At 45.8% G+C, this 27,742-nt stretch overlaps 1 protein-coding gene and 1 long non-coding RNA gene across 3 annotated transcripts; one reads left to right on the forward strand and one right to left on the reverse strand.

The window, feature by feature from the left end:
• LOC125907273 (uncharacterized) lies at positions 1 to 931 on the forward strand. The gene is made up of 2 exons (XR_007452543.1): positions 1 to 461; positions 545 to 931. It is a non-coding gene; the product is annotated as an uncharacterized LOC125907273 (long non-coding RNA).
• Positions 932 to 2,289: 1,358 nt separating this feature from the next.
• LOC120954753 (neural cell adhesion molecule 2) lies at positions 2,290 to 26,392 on the reverse strand. 2 transcript variants are annotated; one of them, XM_049608523.1, is made up of 8 exons: positions 26,052 to 26,392; positions 25,047 to 25,364; positions 14,443 to 14,796; positions 14,175 to 14,306; positions 10,996 to 11,148; positions 10,723 to 10,910; positions 10,525 to 10,644; positions 2,290 to 10,434 (listed from the first exon to the last, which is right to left on the reverse strand). In XM_049608523.1, exons 2-8 carry the CDS (start codon positions 25,111 to 25,113, stop codon positions 9,988 to 9,990), a joined length of 1,461 nt encoding a protein of 486 aa, XP_049464480.1. In that variant the 5' UTR covers positions 25,114 to 25,364; positions 26,052 to 26,392; the 3' UTR covers positions 2,290 to 9,987. The 2 variants fall into 2 exon arrangements, with proteins under 2 accessions (XP_049464480.1, XP_049464479.1); XM_049608522.1 differs by having other exon boundaries at positions 25,047 to 26,392.
• Between the last annotated feature and the right edge of the window lie 1,350 nt (positions 26,393 to 27,742).

Consider the following 27,742-nt stretch of genomic DNA (forward strand, 5'->3'; position numbering starts at 1 on the left):
ACAAAGAGCATTTGCACAACAAACTGCCCATCTCTTTTAGTAAACAACGTTGCGAACAAGTTGTCACAGCAGCTAATAAGCCGCCCCGTAATTTAATAGCGTCCGATCTTAATCTTATTACATCGCAAGTACGAGAGATCAAGCTCGGACAAAATGGACCAACCTACTCGAGCGAGTGGGATGTAATGAACCAAACCGTTCATTTGTTCTTGTTGTTTATTCCCCTTTTTACTTACGGGACTGGTCCTGGTACCATCTATTGCTTCGTATTCTTGCTCGGATTATGTGTATTGGAACAAGTTCTACCACCCTATCCCTCCGAACCCTTCTCACAGGAAGCTGTCGGATGCTGAGATTTGGTATATAAACTCCCGCACCGTCCACGGTTTGGCATCAGTTTTTGTGCAACTTCCAGAAGCGAACCAAACCTCAAAACCCCACATCTCAAAATGTTCAAATACGTGAGTGTCTGGGAGTTTTGGAAAGTTCCTAGTTCTTTGTTCCTATGGCTCTATTGACTTCCTATTCTTTTGCCCTTTCCCAGGTTATCGTTCTGCTGGCTCTGATTGCCGCCGTGCTTGCCGCGCCGAAGCCTCAGTATCTGCTCGCACCGGCCTCGTACAGCTATAGCGAGAGCTACCGTCAGCCAGCGGCGGCTACGGTGTACTCCAGCGGAGCCTACATTCCGACCGCTTACACCACTTCATATGCCGCTCCGGCCGTATACAGCGCACCCTATCCGGCCGCTTATGTGTACTAGAACCTGGAACCGAAGCTTACCGTCTGATCGATAACGAACCACAGCGAGAAAGGGAAGAGATCTCCGAACCGGATGCACTAGCGGACCCAAGTGCGCACCATACACGCTAAGTCACATTCAACAACACCTCACAAAAAATGTAATAAAAAGCTTCTTTTTGGTCGAAAAAAACGCGCTGTAGTGCCAATGTCAATTCCCAGCTTAACGATTCTAGAACATTTCCGAATCAATCGGCTTCCTGTACGTGGGGCATCATCATACGATGGGGTGTTGGCGTCACCGCGCTGACACCTTTTATACATGGACACCACGTCCCCGTTTGGCGTGTGGTATAATGCGAAATTTCGTATTCACACGGCACACACCCAGCCGGACTCCAAAAACACACATCTTGCGCGCTCCAAATCGAGCGGCAAACTGATCTTAATTTCGCGCGAATAAAATTCTGCATGCGTGCAAACCGTGTTCAAGTGCAAGGTCGTACGGCAGCACCAAGGCGCAAGAATGTACGCAAAAATAAAATAAACGCACACAGAGCGCAGAGCGCAAAAGCAGTCAATCAGCTGCAATCGAAGGTGAGGTTCCCCTTCTACTTCGGGCGTGCAGTACACAGCAACCAGTCACAGTACGTACGGTAAAGTTAACATTTAAGGTAAGATTGTCCCTTCTCTTTCGGATATCATGTTTGGGTTGCGATCGGTCGCGTATATAAACAAAGTTGCAGGCTGCAAGTTTGCAAACCTGTGTCAGTCATTCGTTTGGTTTGTTTGTTGTTGTTTGGATTTATTATTTCGTTCTCAATTCTCGTTCAGTTTAATTGTTTGCTTTCTCTATTGGTTTACAGTTTCGTTTTTTACTTTAATGCTAGCCGATTGTTTCTTCTTTACTTCTTGTTTTGTTTTGGGTTTTGCTCTCTTTTTTAGTATTTTCCTCCCCTCTTTCATTTACCAGAATCGTTTTTTCCTCCCAAGGTGGTTATCGATTGTGAAACACGACAGTTCTAGTGAAAAGCAACATCCTTCTCCTCTTCCTCCTCCGCCTGCTTGCCGTGTTGTGTAATTAGTTTATCAATAACGTTCGCTACCTTCTTCATCACCTTTCGTCTAGTTATGCATCGTTTTACGGTTTATTGATGTTTTTAATTTTAATCTCCTGTTTCGGTTTGCCGTGTTGTTGTTGTTGTTTTTTTTTACAAATTCTAAGTTTGTTTTTATTTATTCTTCTTCTTTTTCTTTCCCTTCGATAAGTCTTGTTGATTTAGTTTTTCGGTTTTACATCTTACAACGTATCCGTTTCTGTTTCGTTTAATTTCTCAAATCCATCTCTTTTCATTCCTTCGCTAGTATTCGTTTACACTACACAGTTTAATGATTATGGGGGTTTGAAAGGAGAAGGAGTAGTAGTTTAGTAATGCTTAACTGTTGATTTGATCTATTCGTGTGTTTTTATGTGTGTGTTTCTTGTGGTGTTTACTTATTTTTATTTTCTGTTTTTTTTTATTATTGAAGTTCAGTTCATTTTCGAGAAAAAAAAAAAACACTTTCTATAAATAAGCAAATGGTACTGTGAACTGCAATACAGATTGCAGTCGGACCAGATTGCAGCCGTAGCCGTATATCTTGGTCGCACTCAATCAACCAGAAGTATGGCACTGATTGCACCATATGACTCGTTCCCGCAATTCCCCTTTTCCATTCGGCTCCTTTTTGCCCCGGGGTGTCCGGTTTTGATTGTTTAATAATTTGTTGCATTTGATGCAACGACATGAAGAGGGTGTGAGAATGTGCATTCCCTTCGCCCGCTCGTCACCCGCTCTTGTGCTGTTGGTGATAATAATTTTAATTACTAGCAATTAACAACCATAGCGCCCGTCCGCAGTGTCAGTTTACAAACGCGCGGAGGGCACAGAAAGGTAGCGAAAGGGTTTGGGGAAGCATTTTATTTCACTTCTTTTTTTCGCTTTCTCCCTCTCTATCTCTTTTTCAATTCATTGTGTTTCACTTCTTTCGCTGCGGCACCGGCCCCGACACGCCTAGTATCGATCCTCCGAGTGTGTGTGAGTCCGAGTTGGAGGATAAATAATTAAATTAACCTCTGTGTGTACTGCGTGACTCCGGGTGCCGTGACGCGAGGGTGGTGCAAAAAAAAAAACAGGGAGAGGTAAGGTCATTGCATTGCCCTCCAGTAATGTTGACTTTGGTTTGCACTCCTTTTTTTCTTTCTCTATCGCTACTGATTATATCCAGCTCTGGCCCGGCGGAACACACCCGACGGATGAGTTATGGTTGATTTAATCCAAATTTTATTTACTCATAATTAACCATTCGTGATAACGGCGCTGGTGTGCGAGTGCGGGAAGTTGGTAGTGGGAGAGATAATGATAGAAAACACAGAATTGAACACAACACAACAGAAGGCTGACCTTCTATTAGTCTCTATCAACTCGGACAGCGCATTTAACGATCGATGTCGTTCACGATTAATGAAGTGATTTTATTGGTTTTTGTTTCAGTTTTTTTTTTGTTTCATTTGTATGTTGTCTCACGATGATGAATTGGTTTAATTTTATTTTATTCCATTCGATACACCTCTACACAAACAAGAACAAGTGCTGAATGCATGCATGAAGCTCAATGACAGGTCATTTCTCAATACCAGGTTAGCATTGAGGTGTTTTATATTTAGCACCAAATTGCCATGTTGATTGAATTCATTGGAAACTCGCTCTTAGGCAATTGAAAATCAACACGCATCCAATATGCATAGAGCTATAAATGGGAACAAAAACAAACGGAATATTGAAAGCTTAGCGCAAAACGTAATCAAAATATGTTAAATGTATACACCTATTCACATTCATTGCTGGAAACACCATCCATCCTTATCCTTATCACGTGTCGTAGGTATAAATGATCGCACAAGAACAACGAGTAAGATGAGCTTAAGATTCAGAGGCAAGCAAATACACTTTTGCTACGTACGCAGCAGACCAGCAGCGAGCTTACAACGATAATCGTGCTTTTCGCGTGTATGGCACTAATTATTCACAGCATATAGTATTGGAAATTATCTGCGTAACACATTTTCGTAACCCCCTGTCCCACACGCAAAAAAAAAACTGATCCTTCACATTCACGTTAACACACACACGATGCTGCCGAAAAAGGGCCTTGTAGGGAAGGACACGTTCGTACGTGGTTGTTATACACAAAAATGTAATTATTCACGAAGGTAAAACATAAAAGCAGCGGAGAGGAACATCTCTTGTTCTGTGAAAGCTGTCGATAACACAAAACGGGTAACGGGGCTCGTTTTGTGATGAATAAATCATTTCGTGGCGATTTCGTGGGAAAAAAGTAGTGCGGGAAGAAACCCGGCCCAAACATCCGGAAGCGAGGATGTGTGCAGATTATTGTGTGGATTTTTTGTTTTGGCGAGCCCTTGACAGTCCTTGGCTTATTAAGGTGCAATAAAGGCTTTTTTGATCGGTAAAAACCTTGTTAAGGAGCGAAGTATTAATTATGCTTCTTCTTCTTCTGGCTCAATAACAGTTGTCGGTCAAGGCCTACCTGTACCACTTGCGGGTTTGGCTTTCAGTGACTTTTTGATTTCCTCCCATAGCAAGATTGTCAGTTCTATGTATGGCGGCACGGACTATTTGGGGGTTGAACCCATGACGGGCATGTTGTTAAGTTAAATACATAAATAAATTTTGTTTGATAATTTACGCTCCTTTTGTTGTTGAAATCAAATAAATTATAATAATTTGTCATTTTAACACATTGCCAGTGCCTCAAAACGCCTAAAGTTATGCAATTTGTATGGTAAAATGTTCCCAAAACCCCTCTGTAAACACCTTGTTAGTCATAGCGCAAATAAAGGGGTTCTGTCAGCTGAGTTAAGCGTATCTCGCCGGTTCTACCGCCTGCACACACACACACACACACACACACACGACTGTAGCTGGTAAAATAAAGCAAAATGATAAATAAATTAATAGCTACTCGTTTCGCCGTTTCGGTACGCCAATCCTCGCGCCGCGCCCTTTTTTGCGGTGCTCCATGATAGCATTCGAACTATAACATCCTTACGCTTTAGATAGCGCCCAGCTTTAACCCACACCACAACAACGCTTGTTCGGTTCAATAAAAATAATGGAAGCTCGAAATATGACCGAAACAAAAAAAAAAAACATAACCAAACAAGGATAAAAACACACAAACACAAAACGCGATCCACCGTAAGCGGAAACGGAAAAGCAGTGTGTGTGTGTGTTTGTGGATTTTTCTGAACGTATGCACACGTCCTCTCACCTGTGGTGCACGGTGCTGCTGGAAGTTCCGCTTTTCGGTTTTTGGGTTTCCTTGCACGTTTCGGTTCGTTTGTGCCAATGTGCAATATTCGGCCCGTCTGCCCGGTTATGGTCAAATCAATTCGTGATCGGGCTGGCCATTTGGAGGGTTTTTTTCTCTCTCTTTTTCGTGTTTGTTTCACTATCATTCATACCCCCGTGTCGATTCATACCCCGTGTCGATCCTTCCAGGGGGTTTGTGGGCTAGTTGGAAATGGTTTTTAATCGCGATATTCAATTTTCTATAACACTCCGCTTTTGTTGTTGTTGTTTGTTTGTTTTCGGTTCGCCTGCTGTCGAAAAAATAGAGTAAAGCCTACAAATGTAAGGGATTAAAATAGAACTGGAACATGCAAAAAACACAAAAAAACAGAGCCAATAACACATAAGAATGGAGGCAAACAAACACGTCAAAGCGGTCCCGGAACAACTTATTTGGTTTTGTTTAAAAAAAAAAGAAAGGGTTGAAAACAGGATTCTCTCCATCTCATCGACAGATGAGCGTTCAGTTCCAGTGGAAGTTGGGTTTAATTTAAATTTCCTGCTCCTTTCTGTTTCACCTCGCAAATTTGCTTATCCCATTTTCAGACGGAGAGTTAAAAGTCAGCTAAACAAAAAGAAGCGTAAAAAATAACGCTTCTTCTTGCTTGTCATCCGCTGCAAAAAAACAGAACGGATCAGAGTATCATAATTTACGATAACCATGATCATCATCGCATGATCATGCTGCGAGCGGGAGAAATTCATAGCCCCCTGTTGAAACTTTCATCGTCCTGTCGAAAGGATGCGATAGTGCGCTTCAACACAACACTGGGATGGAAAAGATTGTCCAGAAGATGGCTCGCATCGATGCATAAAATGATAAGCATAAAAGTTATTTTAATGCCCTTTCCGAGCGCGCGCGCGCTGGCTCATCGTCAGCCGATGAAGTGCAAGAGCGCATTTATAACGGCACAAGCGACTGCAAGCGACACGGCGAATCTTGTGCGGAAAGTTTTTCAACGCTTTTCACCCTTGCGCGTGCACCTTGCTGTGTCCCGTAGATTCTTCATTGCACTTCATTGCACTTCATTGCACGCAGCGACGACGATGAGCAGCGACTAAAAAAACACGGAAATTTTAATTTAAACTTTCGGAACGCGCCACGTGACACTGAAGGTGAAATGGGTCGCGCTCTGCGACGCAACGTTCCGCAAAGGGGGAACGGGCGCACGCGTTGTATTTAAACAATAACGCCTTTGCCCTCCCCGATGCACATAGTGCACGTTGCATTCGATTATGTGCGCACTTTTCGGGTGCGAGCCGAAAGCCGAACGCGGATCAATTTATTATTTCGCTATGGGACGTTGTTTTTCATTCTCTCTCTCTCTCTCTCTTTTGCCAACGTGACAGCGACAGAAGGAACGCGCAAAATTGGGTTGATTTAATAAGTGAAATGCAATTATTGTGGCGTGAAGCGGCGTGCTCAACCTCCGCGCTGGAGGTGTTATTCGTGCAGATGAAATGCATTTTCCTGCGGAGTTACTGGGGCGAGCCAGTAAATTTGTCGCCCGTAAAGAAATGGCGAGTTGGAGAGTGAATTTAAAATGTGTTTGCCCCAATTTTCGCGTCTTTTTGCTTTTTGTTCATCTTTTTTTAAAGAGCTGCTATGAAATTTAAATGATTTGTTTTTTACCCCTTCTTTTCCTTGCTTCTTTTAAGGACAGTTTTTACCTCCCCCCCCTCCTCGCATATTTTGCATTCTAAAGCGACCGACAAGACCGATTCAGTGGACAAAAATAAGTGAAAAAAGTGCTCTTCATCTAGATTCAGCCGCTCGTTTGATGTCGCTCGGTTGGTTGTTTTGCGAGAAAAAAAAGAAAAAAAAGCTCACAAAAAGTATAAGTAAAACTCGGACCGAAAACAACACCAAAAGCTGTAGCATCAATCTCTCAACCGTGCAGTCCGTGTGGTTCGCATATGATAGCAACGCACGGACAGCCGGAACAGCGTGTGCAGGTGCAATTTCCATTCCTGCCGGTAGCTGGAAGCGAGCGCATCGTTTCCGTTTTAAATAGAAAACTATTCCGTTTTCCGTTTCCTTTCTGTTCTGTGTGTGTGTGTGTGTATGTCAAGCTTTCTACTGCTATCGTACTGCGAATGTGAATGTGCCGTTGTTTATGAGCGAGATTTCTTGTGTGGCCGCAACGGGTTGGAAAACGGGAATGCTGATGAAGCGGAATTCCCACCGAATACAGCGTGACTGTCCATGCAGGAGTTCGCCGATTTCCTCCACAACCCGGTGGGACTTTTATATTTATTCATCTTGCAAGTGGAAACAGGAGTATGAGGGAACTGAAACTAGCAACGAGAACAAAAATTATAAAGAAGAAGGATGAAGGTCTCCTCCCCGACCGTCCCCGAAAGCCAGCAAACCAAAGATGGAAATGTGTCAACGAAGTGCAAAATTCATGTCGAATGAAACTTAAATAGAACGTACAGCAAAAAAAAAGATCTCAACACACCGAAGCCATTCGACTCAAATGAAACACTGAAAGCATTCCATTCGCTGCGCCATCTCTGTATCTCAGCATCTCTTTTCCCAAAAAGTGCCGCGGTGTAGAATTGAAACCTTTTTATCTAGTTAATTGCATCTGCAAAGAAGGCGAGCGGCGCATCTAGATGCACCCTTGCTGCACAGATTTCTGCTGCTGCTGCTTCTGTGTCTTTTGTATCAGTGGTCGTCAGTTGGCAACAACCTACCGGAAACACTGCAACGTCTCACGACTTAGCACCTCTTTCCTGTTTTTCCTCCAGCACAGCTCAGAACACTCTTTCGCAGAGCGCTTGAATGTCGGAGAAGGATTAGAGTTCGTTTTCGCCAACGATCGCTCGCTCCAAAATCCGGACAGCGCGGACATAAAACACTACAGCGGGGTCGCTACAGCAAGAAGCTAAACCAATTGTTAGGAGCAACTTATTTTCCCCTCCTGCGGCTGCTTACCCACGTCCGGGTGTTGGTAGTTCCTTTCGCTAGGCCGCAGGTAAGCAGGTGCAGCCAGTACGGTGGATTATGTGAGTGTCTGTGAGTGCCCAAAACGATGCCGGCACCGCCGACACGCCTGCGACGGACACGGTCAGCTAATGAGTTGATTCCCGAGAAAAGGAGGTCAAGAATTTAATAAACGAAGCACTGGTTTTTCTTTTCCATGTTTCCCTCGCCACACGATAATTGAGTGGAAGGCTTTTGGGAGGAAAAGTTCCTTCTTGGCAGGGAGTGCTTGCTGCGGGAAAACAACTGGCGAACGGCTGGTGACGATGCAATAAAGTTGCGCATTTCTCCTCGGAAGGTGTGGTTGGGGGTTTTGCTTGTGGGTGAACTAGTGATGGGTACAGTTGGCAAACATACGAAGTCGATTCCCATCTAAATACGAAAGTTTTGGGACCGCGTTGAAAATTTTGGAAGATAGGTCCGTCCACCATTATCTAGACTCCATATGACTCCGGATGACTCAGAGCAGACTCCAGACAACTCCGAAAGAATCCGGACGACTCCAGCCGACCGCGAACCACTCTGGACGTCTCTGGACAACTCCGGGTAACTTCGGATAACTCCGGGCAACTACGACTCCGGACGGAACTAGTGGTTCCGATTTGTCCGGAGACGGGATTGGACTAACAATAGTTGGAGTCAGATCGGAATCGTGGGTGCGCGCTCCACAGAGCACATCACTAGTTTGAACAGTGAGTGTGGGTGTTGTTTTCTATTAATTCCTTCCTTCTTAACACGTTATTACGCGGGGGAAGAGGGTGAAGGGTGTAACGTTCTTGCCATTCATAAACAGATATCAAAAACACAACAGGCCATAATTATCTTCTAGCTAGTGCAGTAAGTCCCCCCGTGGGACCCCTTTTGATCTATAGTAACTTTTTTGTATTACCTATACACGCACACGCACGCACATACGCACACTATCTGTTCGGAGTGTGTTTATGTGAACACATCCTCGTACACTCTGCATCCTGCAACTAGTTAATATACACGTAAAAACATACGGAAATGTTATCTTCTTCTTCTTCTTCTTCTTCGATACTTATCTAAACTTCTAAAGGGAGACGGGTTTTCTTTGGCTCTAGGGATGTGTTTCTGTGTGTTGGTGTGTCCTTCCATGTGTATCTCTGTACCGAGTTTACTGTGCATAAAGGAGCCTTCATTACTTGCGCATTGCATACTGTTAGGCGCAACGAATTCAATTTGCGTTTACGATGCGCCTGAAGTCTGGCAATCCGCACTACAACGTTCGTTTTTAATAGTGTATGTGTGTGTGTTTGTTTCTTTTTGTCGCCATAAATCTCTGTTACTCAATGAAATGCGATTTTACGTCCGATGCTGGGGATGTTTTTTGCTCCTCTTTCTGATCTTACAGTACCGCTTTTGGATGATGCATTAGAGCCTTCCAAAACATTTTCTTCGTGCTGGTGAGTGTCTGTGTATGTCATAAGGAGAAGATGAACTACCATCGCGCGCTAAACGAGTGTAATTTCCGTAAAGTGACACTAAAAACTTTTCTCATCATGTACGACGCCACTCACGGACGCGCCGCTAGCGATGCGGGGATTTCGTCATCATGCCCGATCGATCATTCGCCTGCAACCTGGTGTGTTGGTGTGTAGGAAGCACCCGAACTGACGTAAACGCACGAGTGAAGACAGTTGTGTGTGTGTGGGGAAATGTTTGCCGATGTGAAGCCAATTTCTCGCTTACCTTTTTTTTTGGTTTAATTTCCCGTGTGGGCGTGAATGTACACCCACCAACGCATTAGCTTCCCCGCATTAAGGTTACGTTTCGCAAACCGATGGGGAAGCTCTGGGGGGTTTTCCGGGGGGGAGGGGGGATTTAAAACCGTCCCTTCGTCAGGTCGGCAAACCGGTGATGCGTGATGGATAGGGCCGCCGGGAGCGCCACGGCCAGCAGCCAGACGAACTTGAAGCACACGTCGGTGGGTTGGGCACTGGAGCCGCTCGTACCGTGCGGCTGCACCGGGTGGGTCGAGAACTCCTTCACCTCGGTCCAGTCGCTCAGGCCGGCCGCGTTGCGGGCCGCCACCCGGATGAGGTACTTGGTGTCGGGTATGAGCTGCACGAGCAGATAGGTGGCACCGTCGGCCACGTCGAAGTCACGTCGGCTGGCGTGGTCCCACGAGCGGGACTTTAAGTATTCGTCCGTCGGCATCAGCTCGAACCGGTACCCGATGACGGTGGTCGGGTCGGGCGGAATGTCATGGGACTTCGTAGCGCCGACGTCGATGTCGAGCGTGTCCGAGTTGACACCGCGCAGCTGAAACTGAGGGCGTTGGAAAAAGGGGTGACCGAAAATGTCACGTGTCAGTGGGTGTGTGTGGTGTTCTTAAAATACAGCTCTCTAAAAACTTACCAGACTCGGTGGATCGGGTTTGGTGCCTTCCTTCAAGTGGATCTCTTGCGTCACTGACCCGAGCTCGTTTTTCGCCTCACACTTGTACTTGCCGAATATGCTGCTGGTTTTTATCATGATCTGGATGGCAGGCAGAAACAGAAGGAAATGAATTAGAAGTAGCAACGGACCGTGGTGTGGTCTCCACCACCCCCTTACCTGCAGCATCGACACGTGGCGCCCGTTGTAAATGATGTGGCTTTTCGGGGTGAGCTTTTTATTGTTGGCGGACCAGCTGAAGTTGGCCGGCGGTTCGGCGGTCGCTTCGCAGGTAAGGTTCACCATGCCGCCGACGTACCCGTACGCGTCCGAGATGGATTTTTTCCACGGTGGCATGTACGGTTTGTCTGCGGTGGAAAACGGAAACAGGCTCTCACGGAATCGAATTTACACTTAGCGAACAAAAAAGCGGTTTTGGCACCGTGTACGTACGTTTGATGTTGAGGCGAATCGTCTTCTCCTCGAAGCTGCTACCGGTGGCCGAGATCTGGAACGCTTTGCACGTGTACTCGCCGCTATCGTTCTGGACCACCTTTTTGATGGACATACCGTCGGCCAGCTTGCTGTACCGCCCATTGTTGGAGACTGCAGGTGCAGGTGGATATGAGCAACGGTCGTGTTAACAAGGTGAAAAGTGGGCAAAATTTAAATAACGGGAAAAAGGGTTTCGGGATTGGCATTGGAAACAATCAAATTGCTGTTAGGATTCAAATTATATGCAAATGAGGGTAGTGGTGCGGTGGTGAGAGAAGGTTTAGTCGGTGTCCAGATCGATAGCGTAATGTCAAGTGCACGACGAAAAATGTGTGAAAATATTTGCATGATATAACCTTTGTCACAATGAGGACCCAGGTGACAGAAATCGATTAAATTGAGCAAAATTGAGTAAAAAGTGCTATAATATAAACATTCTGTAATGACGATTGCATACTTTGAGGCGTAAAAGCAAACTTTCTTTTAAACAAAAAAACGCCTTAAGCTATGCAATCTGTAAATCAAAACTATCTCGTTAACATCTCACAATGGCATCTTTTTGACTATCTTGCGACGTTCCACACCGCCGGAGTGGTTTCACAACTTCGTGACAATGTTTACACCTCGGTTGGACTACAAAAGTGGTATAACACAGTGTCATGGCGGTTTTTTTTGTTTCTCACTCACCGAATGCAAACGTCATCCAACTAATGAGTTTTTTTTTATCGCCCCGCTGTTTTTGTGGCAAAAGTGCTTTCGCAAGCAATCCGTGACACTCGAGGCGTACAAAAACAATAACAAAAGTGTATTGCAAAGCTGAACCAGCACCGTTTTCAACTGAACGAGGTTTTGCTCCAAGATCTCAGCGCGAAGTGTTCGCTCGCTAGGAGTTTGTGTGTGTGTTCCGCTTCGCTTTACGTCGACGCATTTTGCGGGATGACTTTCCAGTTTTTTGATATTTTATGGGGAAAAGCGCCCGAGGGGGTGCAGCGGTGTAGGAAAACTCCGCTGAAAAGCGCCGAACCATTGAAGCGTGCAAGTTTTTCTTCCGGCTTGCGGTTCTAGTTCTAGTTTTCTTCCGGATCCTCGCTTCCCCGCTCGCAGGCACTCCCCGGACTCCCCTCGTGTGCACCTGCCTGTAGGAAGTATTTTGTTTGTGTGTTTTATTTATCGCTCTTCCGTTCCGAGAACGAGGGCGAACGAGCTTTTGGGTTGGGTTATGGGTGTTTCGCTCAGTGTGTCTGTGTTTGTATGTGTGTGTGTGTGTGAGAGAGTTTGGATAGAACGGATAAGGAGTGGTCCATCCTTGCTGTAACAATTAATTTGAGGCACAACTTCTGACGCTTCCAAGCGCTGGCGGGCGGCCGCTCAGCCGCTAGACGGTCGACTCCATGATACGATTTATGTGGTTTATCGTTTCCTTTCTTTAAGGTAGCACCGAACGTGCGGGTTGAAGCTGCCGGTGAAATAGTTGCCGGGTAAGTTGTCGGGCGCTGTAAAAAGTTGTTTAGCGTTGTGGGTTTAGCGGCGGGTGCGGTTTGCTGTCGGGGCGAATATTTCGCGAGAAGCAGCAACTTGGGCGTTGTTGGTGTTGTTTTTTTTACTATTTCATTGCTTGAGGAGTGTTGGAAATTGTATCGTTTTCTCTGTTGCAGGGCAGGTGCACCAGTGTCGAGGGAAAAAAGGTTGCTCAAGTAGTTATCCAAGTGTTTTTTCGCCGCTTGCATCATTATCAGTTAAGGGTATCTAAACAAGCGACCCAAGCTTTGTGTTCGCCTGGCTGTTGAGGGTAGAAAGTTTCGGAGGATTCATTTAAATTCTTTAGCTGCAGTCCAGAATTTATGCTCCGGGGTGGAGTGGTCATTTCTTGTGCCAGCGATGCTTGGAAGCTTTGTCTTGAGTTCTAGTGTAAATTTTAAGTGTTTTCAAATCTTATGTAAAACACGCTTGGTAATGCTTATTTTGAGGTATGCTGAACGCCTAAATGTATGCAAATATATTGGATAATATTAAAGTTCGGCGTTAACAACTGTAGAAAACGTTAATATAAACCAGGAAGAATTTAATGTTTCATCGTTAATACAGCTCTAAAACCTTCAAAACCTAATTCGGAATATTTGAAGTTCAAGCACTCATCATAACAGTAAAGCACACTACCATTGCACTAATCATCCGAAATTGCAAAGCGTGCCATAAAAAGCACTAAAAACCACCATAAAGCATCACCATCAATAGAGAAACACTTTACGCCTGCTGTTATGCTACACCGCAGTACACCGCACCGCGTACATTGTCCAATCCGGTGCGCGCTCTCCACCGCACGGCATTCAATTTCAATTGCCAGCGTAGAAGCGACGAAGGGGGATGAAAATCCTTTTATGAATCATTTGCTGTTAAGAAATCTGTTCCCTGTCGTTGATGCTTGTACTGCACGTCACACACGGTTCGCCGTCGGTCGGTTGCTAAGTGCAGCGGTGTAGTAAATGTACGAAAAAATAACACACATCCAAAGAAAAGGGTGTAACAAAAAACCTCAACACACGCACACACACACACACCCGCCCAGGACACGATGATCATCGTCAGAGTGAAAAGCTTTTAAAATCCGTTGCCCGGGCGAAGCACATCGTTCACATATTGTGTGTGCCATCACAGCGAAACAATGCATGTTTCTTCGCCATAATCATTGCATTCTTTGCTTGAGCGCGTCAGCGAAACGTTCCTGTACGCGCCTGAATGGCTGCTACGGCTTCAGGTTGGTGATGAACGGGAGGAAAAAAATAGGACACATACACACACACTATGGTGCCAATGACGAGCAGGAACGACGCGCTTGTAAAAGATGGTCATCATGAACGGGTAACGATGAAGAGACATAAATTTTCACCACCAACACCGCCACCCCGATGGCACATGATGGTCATTGTACCTCTGCAGGCGATCTGTACACAGGTAGGAATGGAGAGAGCTTTTGCAGAGCTTGCACGATGGGGAAAGAGTTGTACCTGGCTGGAAGCGTTGTCGTACACGCTTTTGCCCATGCACACTTCGTTTGAGTAATGGTGGTATTGGGATAGGGGCAGAGAAGGGTGATGCAGGGTGACGAAGGATGTAGCACACACACACACACAACTTACAGAACAGGGGTTGGCCGTTAAAGTACCAGGAAACGGATGGTTCCGGATGTCCTTTTACCTCGCAGCGGATGGTCGCGTCCTTATCTTCGACCGCCGTCTGCACCGTGTTGGTATCCCGGAACGAGATGGGCTCTGTTGGAAGTGCATCAGTATAAAAAAGAAGACGGGAAAAAAGGAAGCAAAAAGGGTACAAAGAGGTTACAACAACGTCAACCTCCCGCTTGGTAACACCACGCCCTGGTTATCCCTTTTTCGGCTCGGTACGTACCGTAAACGATCATTTTAAAGGATTTTCGTAGCGCCGGCACGGTCACCCGACCCTCGGTGGCGGTGGCCGTCCCCTCGACGTCCACCTCGCACGTCCAGTTGCCCTGGTCGGTGCGGGCAATCGCTTCGAATATCAGCGCGAGCGAGTCGCCCTTATCCTCGATGTGCACCCGGCCCTTGGTTTCGCTAATGATGGCATTTTTCGGATTGCGCCACTTGAGCCGCACCTCCGAATGGTCCGGATGGCTGCAGGTGACCATGCGCGACTGGTTGACGAAGTGGGCCATCTCCTCCTCGGGCGTCAGCTTCAGGGCGTCACTTTTCGAGATTTGTTGATTGCCATTAATCGAGGATGCTATTGAGAGAGAGAGAGAAAAAGAGAGAGAGAGAGAAGGAAAGGCAAAAAGAAAAGATTTATACGATGAAACACACCGAGCACGGAGGGTCAGAGCAATTTGACTCATCGGGTGAGGTGCTGATGCGACAGATGTGTTGGCTAGAACCATTTCCCAGAACTCCCAGACCCATGAATCATCTTCGGGTTCGTTTCCGAGCGTCCGATTAATTGTGTCAATTAGTCCGGACCGGCGTAGCGACTCGGTGCGGGTGACGGCGGTCGGGCAAAGATTAATTTACCATCGGGGAGAGTTTTGCGTGTAAGCGTGTGGGTAGCACGGGCAGCATTTGGCATACTTTCGCTTCAATTCTTTCTAAACCTTGCTCCGTTCTTTTAATCGAATGACCTTTGAGGTTAGCTCATTGTGTAGCCCCTCCCCGGTGGGAGTACGTTAATGACGCATGGGCTCAAGTCGGGCTTGGTTTTTTAGCTCGAAAGCAGCCAAAAAACAAGCACTCCGCAAAGTATGCAATTCGTTTGACAATTTGCGCTTGTTAGACCACTTGCGGGCTACACAAAATATAACTCATTTCTCCTGGGTGTGGAAATACAATTACTTTACTTTTATAGAAATCACAAAAAGAGTGAAATATTGATTACTTTGCTGCGCGATAAAACATTCAACAACGAGCGAAATGTCGTACCAACCATCCCATCCGTTGGCAAATAATCACTCGCTAATAATCAACAATCAGAACCGCTGATTTGTCATTCGCTGTGATCACACATTTAGCAGCAATGGATACTGTTTGTCTGTGTGAGTGTGTAAATATGAGTACCAGCCCCGGGAGGGTGATGGTGGTATTTGCAATCAGAAAGTGTGCCACCATCACCATAATCCAATCGTTATTGTTGAATCATTTATCTGTGTTGGGGTTGTGGTTTTCTGGCGTTCGGAACGATTTTCCCGGCATTCCAGGTCAGGGCTAATATTAGCACGAATTAATAGATATTTATTTATTTCACTAAACTTTGTGCTGGCGCATTCAATGCAAATGTGATGGAAAATCAAATCAAATGCGATTTGCATTGATAGTGTTTGTGTAGTGGAGTGTGAATGGTGGGTGGGTGGGGTTTCAATAAGTAGCGAACGATTGTATCACTCTCTAGTGGTATAATATAAGGGTTTAGATGGCTTAAAACGTCAATCCTATTGCAAAGCCCTGCTCAGCTTCTATTTTCCCTCCATTTATGACTGCTGAAAAGAGCTGTTTGATGAAAACACGAACGTTTCCGAGGGCAGCAAAAGGCATTTAAATTAAATTAAAATTATCTCACATTGATGGTGAAAAGCTCGTTTCATCCCCACCCCCGGCAGCCTTGCTGATCCCGTAAGCAGATGAATGCAATTTATGGCTAATAGCAAAACAACGAATTGTAATTAATTGTTTAACGGCTTCCTGATGTACGGCTGGAAGGCATAATATGGTATAATGGACAGAGTGTGGCTTACAGGAAGGTATATGCTGTTCGTAATCGTGTATCGCAGTGTAGTAGAAGCAAAGCACCGTACCGTAACAACGCCACTGCAACAGACGATCTATAAATTACACTCAACCACACAGTGACCGAGAGTCCTGCGAGGAACCTGGGGCGAATCTGATGATCGTAAAGCGCATCTCTTGGAGAAGACCGAGGCACCGCACGCCTTTTCGATTCCTTTAAGAAGCGAAGGATTTATTTGCGGCTCCTCATGTAAGGGGATGATTCTAGACCGATTGTACTTGGCAGTCGAGCGGAAGCGTTTTAGCGGGAGAAGTATAGCGGGACACGTTACGAAACGCATACGTAAGAAGGTGGAGGCTTTTGTGCGGGATTGGACGCGGAAGAGCGAAGCCCGTTACGAAGCCATGATATTGGATTTTGCGGAAAGAACCTTCTGGTTGGAAGGCTCAGAAAAGCGTGTTCTTGTTAAGCAAGCTAAGCAAGCTGTATGTAAGGCCATATTATGAACGTATTGCTTGGTAGATTGCATAGCTGCAGGCGGTTGGCTGAAATAAAGCGTTAGTTATGTTTATTCGCCTGAAAGTACACTATCTTTACATCGTTTTAATTAAGGAAACGGGCTGGTTAATGTGTAAAGTGTGATAGATATGGATTGTAGTGCAAAATTCAATATTTAATAAACCTCTTAACACTCCAGATATCGACGAGTTTAAAACAGCTATGCAGATATTAGTCCTTCGAGCCGGATTCAATGAAAACCCAGAACAAGAATGCCCTCTGGGTGATTCCCACACACAAACTACATACGTTTGACCTCAAAAACGTTTGCAACGTCATGCCTTGTAACGAAATTAATAATCTCGAGCTCGTTGTAAATTTTGTTCTGGCCCTGATGGAAGTTGTGGTCTCCCCAGTGGAAATGTCTTACATGCAGGTGGCAATGTCAGTGCCCGGGCTACCCAGGTAGCCGTACCGAATGGAACCGATCCCTTCATGCTAAAAGCTATGCACCATTACCACCATCAAGCTATCCACCCGTTCCACGAAAGCTCACATGATGGTTGCAATCAATCAAGGGTTTGCAAGGCATGGATGGACGCTAAACGGTTGCGCGGTGCGGTTAAGCTGACGAGGCGGAAAAATGAAGCTGTTAGAACGCGCTCCGCCGCTCAGGTTCAGACACACACTCACACACGCCCGCATAAGTTTCGTTCCGATTTATCACCCACTCGTTGTCAGCCGTTTTGATAAATGTGTGCGGTCACACTAAAACGAGGATCCAGCGCGGCACGAACGGAAAGACTAGAGCGTAAAAGAGCTCTCAAAATGTGAGCGACATAGGGTAAAGGTTTTTTTTTTGGGGGTGGATTTGTCCCACGGACAGTTGATTGGGTTAAGATGAGGAGAAAGACGTACCGTACCGAAATAGTGTTGTCAGAAACTGCTTAGTCACTCCTTTTTACCTCACCTCGGAGTTGACTCAGACCCGCAGGACCTTAGGTGGTGGGTATCGCGCTAGTCGCAATGATTACCCGCGTGCTCCAAGAGCGTCTCGCAATGGAGCGCATTGCGAAGTACCACGGAATGAAGATTGACTTGTTATCACCGTTGCCTTGGGTCGTGTTCGTGTCTGTGTGCGTGGGCGTGTGCGGGACATCGTGGCAAGTGTGGCGGGATTCAATTTTCGGATTTGTTCGGCATAGTTTGCATACGCGACGCCCTGCACGACGTCCTTGTGCGACGCACGTGTGCGGTTTGTGTTGTGGAGTCGACACACACACACACAAGTGACAGCTTGCTTTGATTAGCGATGGATGTAATCAAAGTTGGCTCCGCAATCATGCACAGGGAGCGTACCGGAGAGTGTGTGTGGGTACAAGGCGGGTGATGCAGAACTCTCCTTTTGATGTTGGGTCTTGGCATAGAGCTCTTGTTCGAAGCTTTTGTGCTATCCCTGGTGTATGCGAATCGATAGAGATGTTTGCGAAGCCAGCAAGATGAGTGGTGAGAGCCTGATTCGTATTGGATCGATTCTATGGAAGGAAAGGCGAGAAAATCCGCAATGTATCGAGAATATGTCCCATCACTTCGCTCCTACCCTGAAGGTAATTAGAAGCAGTAATCGTGTGTTCGTTGTTCGCATTGTTCTTGCACGCAGCAGCTTAATCCTTTCCTCACACACATACACCCACACACACACACACCCCACCAGCACTGATCGATGGTACGGTTCACTGCACATTGTCACCAATAATAATCATTCCATTTCAATGAACCACACAGTCGAGAGACTGGAAACTTTGACGCATTCGAATGGGGTGCCCGCATCGAGTGCGGTGCGTACGTCTTCCACGGCAGTCGGTAACAAGCGCCGGCAGGAATGTTCGAAATACACTGACTGAGATTGACGTATCCAGAAGCCACTCGATAATGTGCAATCGGAGACGAGCCGGTACGATACACAAAGCAGCCGTAGCCGATCATCAAAAGGAACTTATGAAGCGTTGCCGGATGCATGCATGTTGCCGTTTTGTGCGCGGCTTTGCATACTTTACGGCGCAAAACGGAGCGTTGCAGCGTTGAAGGCTTCGGGAGCTGAAATTTGAGCACTTTCGGAGCATGTCGATGTTGGAAGGGTTGCTAGCCGGGAAGTTTGCACGCGGGTGGAGATTGTTGAATAGTTGGAAAATTTTAATAAATTCAACCAACACAAACGGCGATGTAATTGGACCTGCGGAACCGTGGGGACATGCAGCCCCAGAAGCGGAAAGTTTTCTTTACATTCTATTTCTGGGTATGGAACGAAAACATAAGACACAGGGCAGGTGGAGAAAAGCAACGAGAAGATAAAAAAATTAAATGCAAAGTTTTCCATAATCTTTCACGAGCACATATTACAGAACTTTTGCAGGCAGCCAGACAGGAGGACAAGGAAAGAAGCGTGAACTTTTGTGCAGCTTTTGCTTTACATTTTTAACCGCTCGTTACCTTCTTTTCGCTGGTCTATTTTTGATGGTTTTGATCATAAAGCTAACTAAATATGTTTTCAGCATGGAATCGTCCGGTGAGGCTGTGGGCGAGTGTGTGATAGTTGTGCCAAAGTTATCGTCCCACTATTTTTTTTTCTGTTTTCTGTTCTCTGCTCCCCCCCCCCCGCCTAGAGGAGATGAAAAACTTCTTTTTTCCTATCGAGTGCGCTGCGTGAGTATTTATTCGACCGACGTGCGATCACAAACAGCACAAGATAGTTCCTAAGCCGGCCCGCTGCCCGCGGGAAGCTGCAATGTGGGAAGAAAAAACTCAGCCGGGCAAAAATTGGATCAGCTGTTTCTGGGCTGTGCGCTTCGCGGTGCAACTTTTTCCTCTTTATTTCAAACGGCACTGATCAGAAAGAGAGAACACAAGAAGGAGGAAATTAAAAACCGCAGTATTTTTGTGCGATATGTTCTTTTTTTCTGCCCTTCACCAACCCAACATGTTTTTGGCAGCTTCGGCGCTGGGAAATGGGAAAACCGGGCCAAACTCACTACACTATTTATCACCGGTGGGATGCTTCGCCAGCTCTCAAACTGCACTCAAACACACACACACACCCTGTGCTCTGTGTGGGTTTGATGTTTGTGCAATGGTAAAGTTTGCCAGCTCCCCCCCGGCCATTACCGCGTCTCATAATGGTCAGTATTGCGCTCGCTCGCTCACTCGGACGACTGTTTTGCAGCGTGAGTGCAGGCCAGAAACGGCTCTTTTCCAGTTTCCACAGCCCAGTGGTGCGTTAGAAGTGGTGTTGGTAGTAATGGAGAGCACAAAAAAAAACGCTTTTCTTTCTTGCAGAAAAGGCCAGCATGGTAAAAACGTAAAAAAAGGAACTCACACACACACAGAGAAATAGAGACCGGGGCCGGGGCAAAAGTTTTTTGATTAATTCCGATTCCGTTCCGTTTCGATGGGAGTAGTTTTAAATATTTAACTGTCCCTTGTCTTGACAGCTTGTCGTTTGTATGTTTGTTTCTTTCCTCTTCTGTTCGAGCAGCACTTCATTCGATTTTTCCTAAAGCCGGAAAGCTCTCCCCCCACGTTCACCCAACCGGAAGGAAAAGCGTTGTATTTACACTACTAAACCGATCTTCTTTTGATCTAAAACGTTCAAACGAATATCGCTCAAACCACCCGATGCAGGGGGTGCAGTGTGGTGCTGGAGTTTTTCGCAGCGGCCGAAGGTGGAAAACCACTGGTTTTGAGTGGTTCACACTGGCCCCCAAAACCGAATAAATGTGACCGAATTTGGGAATTGTGCTGCCATGTTTACAGTGTGGTTTTTTTTTTTTTTGGAGACCGGGGAACCGTGACCGGGTCGAGTGGGGAGCAAAGTTTTATCGTCCAGCTAGGTGGTGTGGCTTTGCCTACCTTCCTGTTTTCTGTACATACCCCCCTAGGCTTCCGTTTAAGCCGGAAGTTTTTGGCCAAAAATCCTGAACTGGACCTGGTGATGAATAAATAATCGTTTAGTTTTAGTCCCCGATTGTCGGTGAAGCGCGGTCGAAATGTTGAGGTAGGTCTAACACACACACACACACACACACACACACACACACACTAGCAGGAAGGGAAAGCGAACTGTACCTTTCGAACAGCACACTCACACACCACCAGTTCGAAGTACACAGTTTGAGTTTCTGGCTGAAAGGGTAATTGGGATTGATAGCAGCAAGATAAATGTTGCTCTAATGGATACAATGCACTCGGGCGAAGGGGGATGGGGAGCTGCAGGAGCTGCTTTTTAGCTTGTACAACTTCCCCAGCACTGAAGGCAACGCTTAGCGTGCATGCGATCGTGCACACATTAATTTCCGGATTTAAGAAAAGGGGAGCGATTAGAAGTAAAATGTATGAAGCAGCCTTGCACCGAACAAATCCTTCGTCCGACACCCCGACAGTGTGCAGTGCTTTGCTGTGTGAGTGTGTGATGGTCACATATTATTCACCACACACATACACACACAGTTCCTAGTGGTTCCCGCTTGCTCGGAGGGGAAAAAGAAGCACTGAACGAGCAAAATTTATGTCGAACCGCGGCCAAGTGCTTGTAGAACAAGAGGCGCTTTTAAAAATTCATTCTCGAATCGTGCAATTTTACAAACGCTCCTCCCTGCCCGGGCTTGTCCGACATGAATGAGCAATGAGCGTGTCCCGATGTGGGTACCGCCCGTTCTAATGGCGGTAAATCAAAGGGATAAAATGGGATGGGACAGACAGAAACGAGATAAAGCGACCGGAATTTAAATGCGCAAAGCTCAACGTGCGCGACAAAGTGTGCGGGTCGTTAGGATCGTTTAGTATCGAAAATCGTTTTATGTGAAGAGGAGACAGAGAGAGAGAGAGAGAAGCAAGAAAGAGCATAGAGCATGAAACATTATTTAAAATGAAAGGAAAAAAGCTAAGGCAAACAGATTTTCGGAAGATTTGGAGTGTGTTTTTCCAGAGCAACAGAGCATTGAAGGACACGTGAAAGATGTCCTGTTTTTTTTCGAAACCCGTCATTACTTCACCGTTCGCAGCGCCCTCTGTGCAGCTCTGCAGCCTGAAACGCAGCAGGCCGCTATCAATCATGTGTGATGGGGGTCGGTGGGCGAAAGTAACATTTTTCATGCGGAGTTTCGGTGGTGGTGGGGATAAAAAATGATACCGAAGGATAACGGTTGAAAGGTACTCCATGGCACTCTCATCCCCTCTCCCAGCTCAAAACGGATCTGAATGATAGGTGAATTATTCGAGGTTGTTAATCAATTTCCGCTTCCGTAGATTTCTTATCGCCCGGCTGGTACGCCGGCTGGCCTGGCTCGACGTTTGTGGAATACATATTGGGAATTGGTTTCGGCATTCGCTTTGAATGCTTAATTTTGGGGAAATTTCTACACATTCTATGCGTAGCACACTAGGGTCTAGGGTCGAAGCCGTGGTGCTCTTTGACGTCACAGCATGCAGCATGGCAAACGATCTTGTGGAATAATCTCAAAATACCTGTAAGCCTCTTTAATCAGTTGGAGACAATTTATGAAGATATCTTCAGGTAATTTCAGCGACTTCTTTAAATGAAAGTAAGGAGAAGAGGAAGAACAAAAAGAAAAAAGAAGAATGAGAAGGAGAAGAAGAACAAGAAGGAGATGAGGGGGAAGAAGGAGAAGAAGATGAATAAGGAATAAAGAAGAAGGAGGAGAAGAAGATGATTAATAATAATAATAATAATAATTATAATAATAATAATAATAATAATAATAATAATAATAATAATAATAATAATAATAATAATAATAATAATAATAATAATAATAATAATAATAATAATAATAATAATAATAATAATAATAATAATAATATTAATAATAATAATAATAATAATGATAATAATAATAATAATAATAGTAATAATAATAATAAAAATAATAATAATAATAATGATAATAACAAAAAAATAGGAAAAAGAAGAAGAAGAAGAAAGATGAATGAGAAGCAGAAACAGAAGAAGGTTGAGATACAGGGTTTCCACAGTTTTTTGTTAATTACCCGAAAATGTTTGAATACTTCCAATATTTTTTTTGATGAGTCCCCACGATTTTTGGGCTTTTCTCAGAATTGTTTGGTTGAAAAGCAATACAAAAATATAAAGACGAGGTTGTAGGGATTCAGATGGGATCGGAATCAAGCTAATCGAAATCGATGTAATTACATCTATCTTCGCTCTAGATAAGTTTAGCTCTAGATAAGCTGCATTTTATCCCTACAAGGTACTTAACTTAAAACAATTCTTTGGAAAATTGATATCTGTTTGCTGCGGCTGGATATAAGATAAGAAAATTGTTTGTTTAACTATCATTTTAGATAGGATATACATGATTTTAGATTATCAGTTTATCAAAAATTGATAAGTTTTCTAAGCCATCAACAACTCCATTTTCTGAGCAGCCTTACATAGCTCAATGCTTTCCCATTCGCTGCTATTGCAATATTAATTCCAAGAAACATTCTACTACTGCACCAATGCAACACAATAGATGGCGCGATGTTCCTTTTCCTAGTATTTGTCAGCGTTGCAAAAACGTGCTAGATTGAAGCGCGTTTGGGGCGCTAGAATAACACGTTAGACGCAACACGTTTGCGCGATGCGATTGAAATCGCCGAGAACACGTCAATAAGTATTCCGCGAAGCCTTATCCTATGCAATCGCATCTTTCTGTGAGTCGACCGAAGCGGTTCGGTGACGTAGACGTACAGAGGGAATAATGCAGACATCAATGCCATTATCGAAGCCACACAGTGACTTGCTGGTGGTTAAATATATCTTCTAGACGATCTATTGAACGACATTTCACAGAAGGAAAGGAAGACATTTCCAATACGATTGTTGTTCGGCGAACTCAAGCTCAACATCAGCAAAGTAGTTCCTGTAAATAGTCAGTTGCATGGAAAATCCGATAAAATTTAGTTTTAGCTTATAATCCAGCGAAAAGACTACCGTTTTCTCGCGAATAGACATTGCAGTAAGGACTGAATGCATCTTGTTTTCCATTTCAGCTCTTACCATTTCGATTTGATGTGCTTTGAAAGAATCCTTGAGCAGATAAAATAAATCAGTTGAAGTACGAACATATGAGCACTCCACTTTACGACAACGGATCATCATCGTCATCAGCAGCGTTCAGCGTTGATGCGTAAATTGTGGCTGCTGAAACCATTCTAGGTGCACAGACAGAAGACCCCAGATGCCAATGACGAGCTCCCAGAAGCCAAAGAAACCGTGTAACGTATCCCTAACCTCCTTCCTGCCCTTTTGTCGATTGAGTGGGAGAGCTGCATCGCTGCATCCCAAAAGTGCAAAAGGGTGTCGTCGGTGCATCATAAAGAATCCGTTTCCGCTGCATGCGTTGCAAACACGCGGGTGTGTGCGCCTGCCTTTGTCAGCAGTTTGTACGATCACACCGAATGCGGCAATGGGGGACACTCGGCACCAGGAATAGAACATAAATTCCATTTTGCATAGCCCGCGGGGAGTGTCCCCGGAGCAATCAGCAAATCGCAACGCGGGTGTCGGTTTCACTCCACCGTCATCGCATACAAACAAAGGGCGACGCTTGGCACAGCACAACGGCCATGACCGCATACAGCACACACAAACACACAACGCTCCAACTGTGTCGTGCGTGAAGCGTGACAGTTTCGTGACAGTTGGGGTGCGCTTTTTTTTTCTCCCCCCTTTTTCGCGCTGTCTCTCGCGACAGAACACACATGGCGGCCCCAAGAACTCCATTCATCTTTCTGTCCAGCGAACCCAAAGCATGGAAGGGTAGGGCGGGAGGCTGTCACAATGCGATTAGCTCCGAAAACCGAAAACAGCAGAGCAGATTTCCATCACAACAATGACCTTGGAGGAATTCGCCATGGCCGTGTCTCGCCACGAACGGTTGGGGAAGGTTTAAAACAAAAAAAGAAAGAAATACCGCGCGACAAAGACTCGCTCCATCTGGTTATCCGTTTTTTTGTGTTATTGCTTATATTCTTAGCACAATATCCAATGCTCGTGGAAGCAAAAGGGCAATACACGTCGGCACAACGGCAGCGCACACATTTCCTGTAGCGAGCAAATCCAATTAGAAGGAACGTTCCGCTAACGCGGCCAATTGTCTACGCTGGCGGGGTGCGCTGGTTCGCGACTTTTGCGACACTTTCCTTGGTGGCGCTCCGCTCCAAGACGAACCGAAAACACTCACCGGCAATCAGCAGCAGGAAATTGAATCCAAACTGCATCCGTGTCATGGTAATCCGGGGAGTAATCATTGTTTGGTCAGCTGGACGCGAATGCTGGCGTGGTTGGCGTGGTATCCCTTCCGCGGTCGTTTGCTGTTCCCTGTTCCGTTGGTGAATGGACACGGGCACTGGTATATTAACACACGTTATGCACTTCCTGTAGCATGGTGTTATGGCAGCACCAAAAAGCACTAAGCACTAATTTTGTTGGATTTTTTTTGTTTCACTTTCTGGCTTCCAAGAAACACTTTGCTATGGCACGATCTATCACTGTTTATTTTCTTGTTTTATTTTGCAAAAAATATACAGAGGGAAAGCTTTAATACAGAGGTCGATGTAATGAACAAACACACACACACACACGCACACGCAGGTGACACCTTCGCTCTTCCTATTTCGCTCGCTTAACGTACGGGGACACTTTAATTGGATTATATTCTCATTATCGAATCCAGTCCAGTGAGGCACACACACACAGACACGCATAGACAAACCGACACAACGAAAACACTTGTAAAATTTAGCACCACTTCCTTGATTGTGTCACTCCGATCGATGGCCGATTGTTGGACAATTTTGGCACGACTCGATTGGGGCTTTTTGGTTCAATAACCGACCGATAAACCGAAACACCGACACCGACGAAGCACCACTTCAAAAGACGGTCCCTCCCACCGGCAAAGATGCACCGACCGCCGGACACTCTTAATTAGTCGAACGAAGCACGCCACAAACGCCACCCAACTCACCCGACCCGACTTTGAGCGACTACTAACTCGAACACCCGCCCGTTGCTCGCTGGAACAATCCGTCCGGGGCTCGATGGCTTTCTGTCTCGCACGACGTCGTTGTCGAAATAAATTGAATTATCGTTTCGGTGTACAGCCCCCCGCTGCTTGGTTCCTCTCCTGCAGTCGACCGACGCACGCCACAAACACCCTGGCTGCAAAGTGGATAATTTCGCTCACCATCAATCTTCAATCTTCGTGTCGTGGCGTTCGACTGGTTCCCGGGTTTGACTGCAGATCACACACGCGTTAATTTTAATCGATCAATCAATGTACACACACAGACACACACATACACACACGTGCACACGATCACCCAAGATGCACTTTTCCCCAGCTAACACTGCCTCACACTGCTTAGTTGCACTTCCGTCACACACAAAAAACACACACTTTTCTGATTAGAAAATTGACACTCTCGATCGCGTGCCGTACGCTCCCTTTTCACGTGCCCTGGACGTTGCGAGTTGGTGAACCGAATGACACTCCGCAAGCGATTGAACACGCTCTAACGGTGGCAGATCCGCCAGCACCCAACCCATCGGCCGTGTATCATCAGCACAGCCCCGAATGAACAAAAACAACGAGCCGTACGAGCGTTCGGGGTGAACACGATAGTCGCCGAACGGTGGAGAGTTCACTGTCGAGCCGTTGCAGACTGGACGGGGTTCATCCCATTTCTGAAGCGTATTTAGTCCACTTCAGAGCACAAGCAGAAGATGGATTTGGTGATAGATGTGATGCGGGCACAGAAGAAAGTGTAGCAAATTACATAATCATCATACGAATGCGTCCACACACGTCCGATCACGCACGATTGCCACAGATGCCGTCTTGACAAGCAGGACCAGGAAGACAGTTGAAACAACAAGAGGTTTTTTGTTGTTGTATGAGTCAGCGTGCCTGGAACCCAACATTTGCATATATTTTTCTTCCATCTCGAGCTACTAAACGTATCGTAATGCTCCAGAGTGAGTGTGTGGCGTAGACAGTGCATTGGATTTGCAATTAAAATCATGCCAGCTGCACCAAATCCGGCTTCTCCCGAACGGGTGGAAATGGCAGCTACATGGAAGTTTGAGGCGGGAAGTTCGAACCTTCAAGTGTCGAAGATTGAATTTCTATCATTTTAATTACACTTGGGGAATTGAATTGTGAAAAGTGGTAGTCAGCTCGGTTCGAACCGTTTCAGGCGCAGTTGCAATCGCCGCTAGCTAATGTGGTGGTGGTGCTGCTGCTGCTGCTTAAGCGATTGCTGGGAGTGTCCCGGCAAAGTGTCCATGTGGGAGACGTTCCCCGAGAAGCCTTTGATGGTTGCAATTAAAATCAACCCACCGACACACACTCTCTCCCTCGAAATGGATGCACTGATGGGTGCAATCGAACGGTTGATGGTAAGCTTTCTGGTGTTTTCTTCTATTCCCATGCACACTGATTGTAAAGTTGTCCCCACCGGTTCGCTGGATGAGGCAAAGTTTCTGCCAGCGATCAAGCAAATGAACAACTTCGTCATTCGCCGTATGGGTGTGTGTGCGTGTGTGTGTGTATAAGTGGATGTTCCAACTTTTTGGTGTTGTCAGTTTCAGCGACCGTTTCGCGTTCGATTGAGGGAACGATGGCGCCATCGAGCCGGGCTGTAGTGTCTCACTGGCGAGGATGAGCAGCTCTTGTGTGTCTTACTTGACAGGTGGTGGACTCCTTCTTTTTCTCGTTTCATTCTCTTATCAGCCGTGAATGTTTTTGCTATTCGCAGTAAACCGAAGGTTGCCAAGGATATTTGCGAAGGCTTGCGTCATTGACGAAGTTCGCTGTATGTTTTTTTTCTGCCTATCCTTCTTTCATCGATAACGACGAGGGACGGAAATAGTGCA

This window comes from Anopheles coluzzii, chromosome 3, assembly GCF_943734685.1.
Source record: "Anopheles coluzzii chromosome 3, AcolN3, whole genome shotgun sequence".
Taxonomy (NCBI): Eukaryota; Metazoa; Arthropoda; class Insecta; order Diptera; family Culicidae; genus Anopheles; species Anopheles coluzzii.

Coding starts and splice junctions, on each gene's coding strand:
- LOC120954753 (XM_049608523.1), bottom strand. CDS start 25,113: ATGATTACTCCCCGGATTACCATGACACGGATGCAGTTTGGATTCAAT. Junction 11,149..14,174: donor TAACGGCCAACCCCTGTTCT/GTAAGTTGTGTG, acceptor CTGCACCTGCAG/TCTCCAACAATGGGCGGTAC. Junction 10,911..10,995: donor GATTCGCCTCAACATCAAAC/GTACGTACACGG, acceptor TTTCCACCGCAG/ACAAACCGTACATGCCACCG.